The following is a 9,876-nucleotide window of genomic DNA, read 5'->3' on the forward strand; positions in this document are numbered from 1 at the left end:
GTAAAATAACAAGATACCACTTCTAACTTATCAGACTGAGCAAATTTTAAGAGTCTGATGTTCTCCTACCCTACGATCCAGCAACTGCACTACTAGGTATTTACCCCAAAGATACACATGTAGGGATCCGAAGGGGTACATGCACCCCAATGTTTATAGCAGCAATGTCCACAATAGCCAAACTATGGAAAGAGCCCAGATGTCTGCCGACACATGAATGGATAAAGATGTGGTTCATATACAATGGAATACATATACAGTGGAATATTACCATCAAAAAGGAATAAAATCTTACCATTTGCAACAAAGCGGATGGAACTAGAGGGTATTATGCTAAGTGTAATAAGTCAATCAGAGAAAGACAAATACCATATTTTACTCATATGTGGAATTTAAGAAACAAAACAGAGGAACATAGGGGAAGGGAAGGAAGAGTAAAATAAAATAAAAACAGAGAGACAGACAAACCATAAGAGACTCTTAACCCTAGGGAACAAACTGAGGGTTGCTGGAGGGGTGGGGGGTGGGGGGTTGAGGCAACTGGGTGACGGGCATTAAGGAGGGCACGTGATGGAATGAGCACTGGGTGTTGTATGCATGTGATGAATCACCGACCTCTACCTCTGAAACCAATAGTATAGTATATGTTAACTAAACTGAATTTACATACTTAGGAAAAAAAGAATCTGATGCTCTCCAGTGTCAGCAAGTACTCTGTGGGCTACTGGCAGACCCATAAACTGGAGAACGATTGCTCATTACCTAGTAAAACTGAAACTGTGCCACCCTTCCACCCTGCAATGCCATTACTAGGTATACACCCTGGAGCACATATGCTCAAGGAGACGGTAGGAGAATATTCACTGCAGCACTGCTTGAAACAGAGGAAAACTAGAAACAACACTAAGTGCCCACGTGCTGTACGGCAGTAAGACCGCAGCAGACCCGCACAGATGTGACGTCCACACGAGGAGCACGCTGCAGAAGCGCCCTGCAGCACTGAGCTAGTCCTACACACACCAAGGGCAAACCCCCCGAAGCAACACTCAGAAAAGGCAAGTTGCAGATGACACAGAATATGACGCCACTTAGACAAATTCTAAAAAGTACACAAAACAATACCATATACTGTTCAAAGATGCCTATATTAGGTATAAAAGCATAAAAAATGGTGCAGAAGCACAAAGATCAATTCATAATTCACAGTAGTACTTGCCTGCGGAAACAGAGGAAGAAGAATGGGGCTGGGGTTAGGGAGCAAACCACCTATGGTTTCCTTCAGAATATGTACACCTATGTATACACATACACATTCTAAAGCAAATACTACAATATGTTAACAAGTTGTCACTTCTCTGTGGTATGGACTTGATGTTTACAATATTATTCTGTAAATCTGCCAATATTTTTTAAATTTCTCAAAAGAACAGGGCATCCACAGAATTTAAAAGTTTTATGATTAATTTTAAGAAACAGATTAGTGAAATGACCCAATTATGAATCAAATTCCTATGTATAAAAACTCAAATGAAATTACAACCACCATTGGAAGGACAGAGAAAAAAAGAAATGTTAACATTGACATCACAGATATGAAAATGTTTGATTTTTAAAAAAACATTTGTTAGAGTATTCATCTGGTTTTTAATTTTATATCATCAACATTCCTTGAAATTTAGGGTCTTTTTTTTTTTTATTAATAGCTTGAATGAAACTAGATGTGTGTGTCCCAGGCAGAAAAAAAGTATGAATAAGTCAATCATTTCTAATGTGTCCAGCCTGGGACTTTATTAAACAACTAAAACAGTGTACGTGCTTCAGCAGTTAAGTACCAAAGGTAGAGTCAATGCAGGTATTTACAACCCAATTCAGAACGTCACGTGGAAGCCTTACAAACACTGCATTTCTTCCATCTACGCGGCCCATGGCTGGTGGCGGAGCCATGCTCTCTGCAATGTCTGTGGTCCTTACATACACGTCCTTACACACCAGAGCTGAAATTACCTGCAGTTCACCTCGGGGGCAGTCACCTGATGTTGCCATGGTTCTCTTAGGATCTGCCGCATCGCTGCCACTTTTAATACTTCATTTTCCCCTCCATTTCTACTTTTAAAAAGAGAGACAGTGAGAAAATACTTTGTTACATTCGCTTCACTTCTAAGGTCCTGGTGAAGATCCTATAGTAAAGATCCTATGCCAAATGGAAGTAAAACGGGTGTTTAAAGAACGAAATAGAAATCAAATTTATAAATACAATTCTTTACAGAAACAATGGAAAGCATTTAAAATTTATGACTTCTAATAGTATGTTTTCTTCACTAGTCTGCAAAGGTGTTGATCTTATTTACTGAATGAACACTGTTTCTGTTAGATTACTGGGTTGATTTAAAACAACAAATCAATGTCAAATCTTTTCTTAGAACCCTGATAGCTCCAACTGATTCACTCCAACTGAAATTCCCTGCTGTGAAAATAAAGGAAACCTCATGTGAAATGGAGTCAGGAGGCCAGCAGGGGGAGCGCTCACCCCCACACACCGCTTACAGACCCAACAGGAGAAAGCTCATTTTACCTCCATAGCAGGAGGACGATCTCCTACCCAGGCAATAGCCCAGCCAACGGGAGACCTTCACAGCCCGGCCAGAGAGACTGTCACAGTGTCACAGCCCGGCCAATAGGGACCATCACAGCCCAGCCAATGGCAGCCTGTCATAGCGTCACAGCCCAGCCAATGGGAGCCTGTCACAGCGTCACAGCCCTGGCCAATGGGAGACCATCACAGCCAAGCCAATGGGAGACTGTCACAGCGTCACAGCCCAGCCAATGGGACACTGTCACAGCGTCACAGCCCAGCCAATGGGAGCCTGTCACAGCGTCACAGCCTAGCCAATGGGAGCCTGTCACAGCGTCACAGCCCGGCCAATGGAAGACTGTCACAGCGTCACAGCCCGGCCAATGGGAGGTTGTCACAGCGTCACAGCCCGGCCAATGGGAGACTGTCACAACGTCACAGCCCGGCCAATGGGAGGTTGTCACAACGTCACAGCCCGGCCAATGGGAGGTTGTCACAGTGTCACAGCCCGGCCAATGGGAGGTTGTCACAGAGTCACAGCCCGGCCAATGGGAGGCTGTCACAGCGTCACAGCCCGGCCCATGGGAGGTTGTCACAGTGTCACAGACCGGCCAATGGGAGACTCACAGTGTCAGAGCCCGGCCAATGGGAGCCTGTCACAGCGTCACAGCCCGGCCAATGGGAGCCTGTCACAGCGTCACAGCCCGGCCAATGGGAGGTTGTCACAGCGTCACAGCCCAGCCAATGGGAGGTTGTCACAGCGTCACAGCCCGGCCCATGGGAGGTTGTCACAGTGTCAGAGCCCGGCCAATGGGAGGTTGTCACAGTGGCACAGCCCGGCCAATGGGAGACTGTCACAGTGGCACAGCCCGGCCAATGGGAGACTGTCATAGTGTCACAGCCCGGCCAATGGGAGGTTGTCACAGCGTCACAGACCGGCCAATGGGAGGTTGTCACAGCCCGGCCAATGGGAGACTGTCATAGCGTCACAGCCCGGCCAATGGGAGCCTGTCACAGTGTCACAGCCCAGCCAATGGGAGGTTGTCACAGTGTCACAGCCCGGCCAATGGGAGCCTGTCACAGCGTCACAGCCCGGCCAATGGAAGGTTGTCACAGCGTCACAGCCCAGCCAATGGGAGATTGTCACAGCGTCACAGCCCAGCCAATGGGAGGTTGTCACAGCGTCACAGCCCGGCCAATGGGAGGTTGTCACAGCGTCACAGCCCGGCCAATGGGAGCCTGTCACAGCGTCACAGCCCAGTCAATGGTAGCCTGTCACAGTGTCACAGCCCGGCCAATGGGAGACTGTCACAGTGTCACAGCCCGGCCAATGGGAGGTTGTCACAGTGTCACAGCCCGGCCAATGGGAGGCTGTCACAGTGGAACAGCCCGGCCAATGGAAGGTTGTCACAGCGTCACAGCCCGGCCAATGGGAGGCTGTCACAGCGTCACAGCCCGGCCAATGGGAGGTTGTCACAGCATCACAGCCCGGCCAATGGGAGGTTGTCACAGCGTCACAGCCCGGCCAATGGGAGGCTGTCACAGCGTCACAGCCCGGCCAATGGGAGGTTGTCACAGCGTCACAGCCCGGCCAATGGGAGGCTGTCACAGCGTCACAGCCCGGCCAATGGGAGGTTGTCACAGCGTCACAGCCTGGCCAATGGGAGGTTGTCACAGCGTCACAGCCTGGCCAATGGGAGGTTGTCACAGCGTCACAGCCCGGCCAATGGGAGGCTGTCACAGTGGCACAGCCCGGCCAATGGGAGGTTGTCACAGCGTCACAGCCTGGCCAATGGAAGGTTGTCACAGCGTCACAGCCCGGCCAATGGGAGGCTGTCACAGCGTCACAGCCCGGCCAATGGGAGGCTGTCACAGCCCGGCCAATGGGAGGTTGTCACAGCGTCACAGCCCGGCCAATGGGAGGCTGTCACAGCGTCACAGCCCGGCCAATGGGAGGTTGTCACAGCGTCACAGCCTGGCCAATGGGAGGTTGTTGCCACCCCACACTCACTATCCTTCAATGGATTTTCTTTCAAAGCAGCTCCTCCCACCTTCCTCCTTTTTCTCTGCAAAGTAACCCTCCTCTCCTACATTAGCCAGACTTGCCTTTAGTTTTGCAAGTCTGAAATTGCAATTCCTGCCATTTCTGAACAAACCCAATTTGCAGGTAAAATAACTGGCTATTTTATTTTCAAGGTCAACACCATCTGGGGATTTCAAGTGTTTCCACTAACAGGAACCAAATTCTACATCTTGCAGAGGGTTTTCCTTCTCATTCTCAGTTCTCATTTTTCCCAGTGGCAGTGTAATCCATACTATGCTCCAAGATGAATGTTTTTTATTACGTAACAATTCTTTGTTTAAAATGCACGCTTCACTTCTCAAGACTTAATACTTATTTTTGTGACATCTGTAATTAGAGCGTAAAAATTAATAGGCGAGACCTTGTTCAGACTGGACCTGGGAGGCCAGCAAGGGGAGCTACCTGCACGCGCAGCAGAAAGAGGCAGACCTTGCCGCGGATACTACTTCACTCCTGCAGCAGAAGGAAGGGCTTCCTCCTGCCCCGGCAACAGCCCAGCCAACAAGAAGCCACCACACTTCCAGCTCCCAGCCTTAGCTTCCTTATCCTGGACTGCAATTCTCTGCTATTCTTAAATAAACCCATTTTTGCTGGTAAAACAACTAGCAGGGTTTTTTTTTTTTTAAGGCTAGCAACAAACACTTATATATACATTGCATTTTCATTGGCAAACCCTGGCATTGGGGCCAGGGTGGGATGGAGCCTGCACGGGGCTGGATTGATGGAGGGGGCCTAGAGCAGGGTGGGGCGGGGCCTGGTTGACAGGGCAGGGCCAGGTCAGCAGACCAGGCGGTGGGGAGGAGGACCGAGGATCCCCAGGGACTAGCGGCCAACGGCAATGAGTGGGGTGGGAAGAGAAAGAATGGGGGGGGCCGGAGGGCTGCGATGCAGGAGCAGGACCCGGGGTAAGGGACGGGGCTCGGAGGGGCCCGCGCACCCGGAAGGGAGGTGGGCGCGGCTCTGAGAAGGCGTGGCTGGGGAGAGAGGCGCGGCGGGGCAGGGCGTGGTGCGGGGTGGGGGGAAGGAAGCGAGGGCGGTGGGCGTGGCTCGGAGGAAGGGGCGTGGCCCTGCAGTTGCCCAGCCTGCAGTCAGCCGCTGGAGCGCCCAGCACACAGCCGGGAAGGCTGGGGGTCTTCAAGGGGGCAGAGGCCTCGGTCGACCCACTGACGCACACGCCCGGAAAAGACTCACTTGGCACGTCCTGCTTCAGTGCGGTCCAGCCGCCCGAGCTGCCCACGGGAAACCTACCTCAGGCGCCTTTCTCCGCTGAGTTCTGCGTCCACACCGCGGGTGCGGAGGGGCGGACGACGCCTACCAGCAGCCCAAGCCACCGCCCTCGGCTCGCGCAGGCGCAGTACGCGCAGGCCGGCCGCGGACGGAGCCCCTCCCTGGGCCCCGCTCCCCACGCCTGCGCAGTCCGTACTCGCCCCTTCGTCCGGAGAATGGAGCCACCGCCTTCGGCCGCACGCAGGCGCAGTCGCTCAGGCCCGTCTGGGAGAAGGTCCTGGCCTGGGAAGAGCGCCCCGCGCAGGCGCACTTCCCGGGTTCCGCTTCCCGCCGAGGCGCGCGGGAGAGCCGGACCTCCTGTCGTGACGGGTGGGCGGTGGGGTCGCCGCGGGGGCCGCGACCCGACCCGGGTTGGGGGGAGCTGGGTGGCTGGGCCCGGGGCCCGTCCTGGCCTGGGGAACAGAGCCCATTGTGAGGGACAGAAGTGGCAGATTTCTGGAGCAGGACCTCCCTTCTGCACCTTCCCATCTCTGCTGTGAAGGGAGACCTGTCATTCTTCTCACTTGACAAATGGAGGCAGTGATGAAGCTTTTATTTCACCGGGAGGAAGTGGAGATTGAAAGGGAAACTGGATAGCGTCAGAGCCCCTGACTGTGGGGCGGCCTCGGGGTGGGCAGGTGGCAGCACTGGAGTCCTGGGAACCAACCGTGGAGTAGTGGTGGCGGGGGCGAGGGGAGTAAGGAGGTGATGGATGCGGGGGGTGTGGGGCTTCCGTTTCCAGAGACGGAGGGAGGGCGCCTGGCTGGCGCAGTGGGTTAAGCGTGGGACCTGATCTGACTCAGGCCTCAGTCTGAGTGGTGAGACTGAGCCCGCGTCAGCTCCGTGCTGGGCGTGGAGCCTGCTTTAAAAAAAAATGAGAAGAGGGAGGTGGATGTTGGCAATGGTCACAAACGAAGGAAATGTATTTAATACCACTGATCTGTGCATTCATAAATGGTGAAGGTGGTAAAGTTTATATGTATTTGACCACAATAAAAAAGGAGCAGGAAAACAAATTATCAACATGAGGAAAGAAAAAGGAACTCAATACAGGATCTGTAGATTTTTAAAAGATAACTGATAATATGAAACGATGTCAAAAATTTGACAAATCACATAAATTGGAAAAATTCCTTGAAAAACACAACAAATTCTTCCCAAAAGAATATTTGGGAAAGCTGCATGGTTCTATATTTGTTAAGGGAATTAATTTTATAATTTAAAACCTTCTTACAAAGGATACTCCAGGCCCAGATGGCTTCACTAGTAAATGCTTCCAACTATACAAGAAGAAAATGATACCAGTGCTACACAAATTCTGGAAATTACAGAAAAGTGCAATACTTCCTAACTGGTTCTACAAGACCAGCATAACTCTGCTATAAAATGTTAGCACAAACAATCCAGTGAAAGATAAAATGAGTACATATCATGACCAAGTGTGATTTACTCTAGGAATGAAAGATGGTTTAAAATTTAAAAATCACTATTTCCACATTTCAGATTATAGGACAAAAACCATATGAACATCTACATAGACGCAGAAAAAAAAGCATTTCATAAAACTCAACACCCACTAATTCACAAAACTAGAAATAAAAAAGAAAGGAATATCTAAATCTTAGACATAATTTAAAAACAAGTAACAGCAAAGTAGTGGGTGCTTTTCTCCTGGATTCGGGAAGAAGAGAAGGATGTCCTCCATAATTTGTACTCAGCAGTGTACAGGTGGTCTTACCCCAATGCGAGAAGGCAAAAGAAAGACAGTGTAAAGACTCAAAGAAAAAAGTAAAATTCATTATTCACAGATGGCATAATTGTGTTTGCAGATAATCCAAAATAATCTACAAATAAAATACTGTAATTAATAAGTGAATACCCTAGTCTCTAGATGAAGGGCCAATGTAGTAGCAATCAACAGAAAATGCAATCTAAAAATTCCATGTACAAAAGCATCAAGTAGGGGCGCCTGGGTGGCTCAGTCGTTAAGTGTCTGCCTTCAGCTCAGGTCATGATCCCAGGGTCCTGGGATCGAGCCCCGCATCGGGCTCCCTGCTCCGCGGGAGGCCTGCTTCTCCCTCTCCCTCTCCCCCTGCTTGTGTTCCCTCTCTCACTGTGTCTCTCTCTGTCAAATAAATAAAATCTTAAAAAAAAAAAACACCAAGTAACATCAAATGTCATCTGTCTTTTAGTAGATAACAGAATGGGACAAACATGTACACAGTAAGGATATAGATCTAAACAACACTATCACACCAATCATTTAATTAACCATCATAAACAACTGCAGAATATACCTTATTATTAAAACCACATGGAATGCTAACCAAGATAAACCACATGCTGGACCATAAAATAGTCACAATAAATTGCAAAGGTTGAAATCTTAAAGTGTATGTTCTCTGATCATAATGAAATAAAATTAGAAAATAAAAGAAATCTAGAAAAGTCCCAAATATTTGGAAATTAAGCAGCATACATATAAATAACCCATGGGTCAAAGGAAGAAACCAGAGAGTTTTTTAAGAATTGAATGCTAATGAAAATATACTGCTATAGTCTGAAAGTCTGTGTTCTCCCAAAATTCTTACATTCAAATCCTAACCCCCAATAGAACGGTGTTCAAAAGTGGGGCCTCTGGAAGGAGATTGGGTCATTAGAGCAGAACCCTCATGAATGGGATTAGTGCCCTTAAAAAGACACTCCAGAGACACTTTACCTTTCTACCATACAAGGTAACAGCAAAAAAAAAAAAAAAAAAAAAAAAAAAATGGCCGTCTGTGACCCAGGAAACCCTCACCAGATACTGAATTTGCATGATCTTGGCCTTCCCAGCCTCTAGAACTGTGAAAAAGAAATGTGTATTGTTGTAAGCCACGCCATTTATTACAACCCAAATGGACTAGAAAATATGTATTAAAATTTGGGGGATGCAGATAAAGCAGAGTTTTGAAAGAAATTGATGCTTTCAATGCTTGTGTTAGAATGGAAGAAAAATTTAAAAGCAGTGATCTAAATTTCCAATTTAAGAAGCTAAAATTAAAAAAATAAAGGAAAAGCAAATTAAAACCCAACTAAGTCAAAGAAAGGAAATATTAACTAAATGAATGTTAAGTTAAATAAATATTAAATAAATAAACCAGTGAACTAGAAAACAAGTTAACAAAGAAAAAGTTAACAAAAACAGAAGTTGGTTTTTTGAAAAAAAATATTAGAATTGATAAATTTTAAGCAAGAATTATCAAAAGAAAAAATGTAAAAAGAAAACTATCAATATTAGAAACGCAAAGGGGGCCTTCTTCCCAGATCTCACCAATGTTAAAAAAGATAAATAGGGGGTGCCTGGCTGGCTCAGTCAGAGGAGCATGGGACTCTCGATCTTGGGGTTGTGAGTTCAAGCTCCACATTGGGTGTAGAGATTGTGAAAAAATAAATGAATAAACTTTAAAAAAAAAGTTAAATAGAAGACCATGACCAACTTTATGCCAGCACATTTGATAATTTGCATGAAATGGACAAACTACTTTAAAGGCATTATTTATCAAAAGTGATACAACAGAAAAGGAAAAATATATATACTAAATTGTGTTATCAAAAAACCTTCCCACAGAGAAAATGCCAAACCCAAATTGTTTCATTGGTGAATTCCATCAAATGTGTAAGGAAAATATAACACCAGTATTAAACAAAATTTTAAGAAAACAGGGAATGGACACTTCTTCAATTTGTTTTATGAGGGAAGCTTAACTCTGATACAAGCACCTGACAAATACAAGAAAATTACAGACCAATATCCTTCATAAAAATAGATACAAAAATCCTTAACAAAATATTAGCAAATCAACCCAATAATAAATAGAAAAGGTAATACATTATTAAGGTCAACTGAAGTTTATCCTAGTAATGCAAAATTGGACTAACACTTGCAAATCAATGTAATTCACAATCTTAACAG

General features: G+C 46.9%; 1 protein-coding gene across 4 annotated transcripts in view; it reads right to left on the bottom strand.

Moving 5' to 3' along the window:
- PRMT2 (protein arginine methyltransferase 2) overlaps positions 1-6,051 on the bottom strand; it is a 30,145-nt gene extending 24,094 nt beyond the window's left edge. For 3 of the 4 annotated variants that reach the window (XM_036081660.2, XM_036081658.2, XM_036081662.2), the window contains exons 1-2: positions 5,904-6,050; positions 2,005-2,103 (exon numbers count right to left, since the gene is read on the bottom strand). In XM_036081660.2, the coding sequence (XP_035937553.1) occupies positions 2,005-2,043 (39 nt within the window). In that variant the 5' untranslated portion in view covers positions 2,044-2,103; positions 5,904-6,050. Of the gene's footprint in view, positions 1-2,004; positions 2,104-5,903 lie in introns of all 4 variants that reach the window. The other variant, XM_078069006.1, reaches the window with a different exon arrangement.
- Between the last annotated feature and the right edge of the window lie 3,825 nt (positions 6,052-9,876).

Source organism: Halichoerus grypus, chromosome 1 (assembly GCF_964656455.1).
Source record: "Halichoerus grypus chromosome 1, mHalGry1.hap1.1, whole genome shotgun sequence".
Taxonomy (NCBI): Eukaryota; Metazoa; Chordata; class Mammalia; order Carnivora; family Phocidae; genus Halichoerus; species Halichoerus grypus.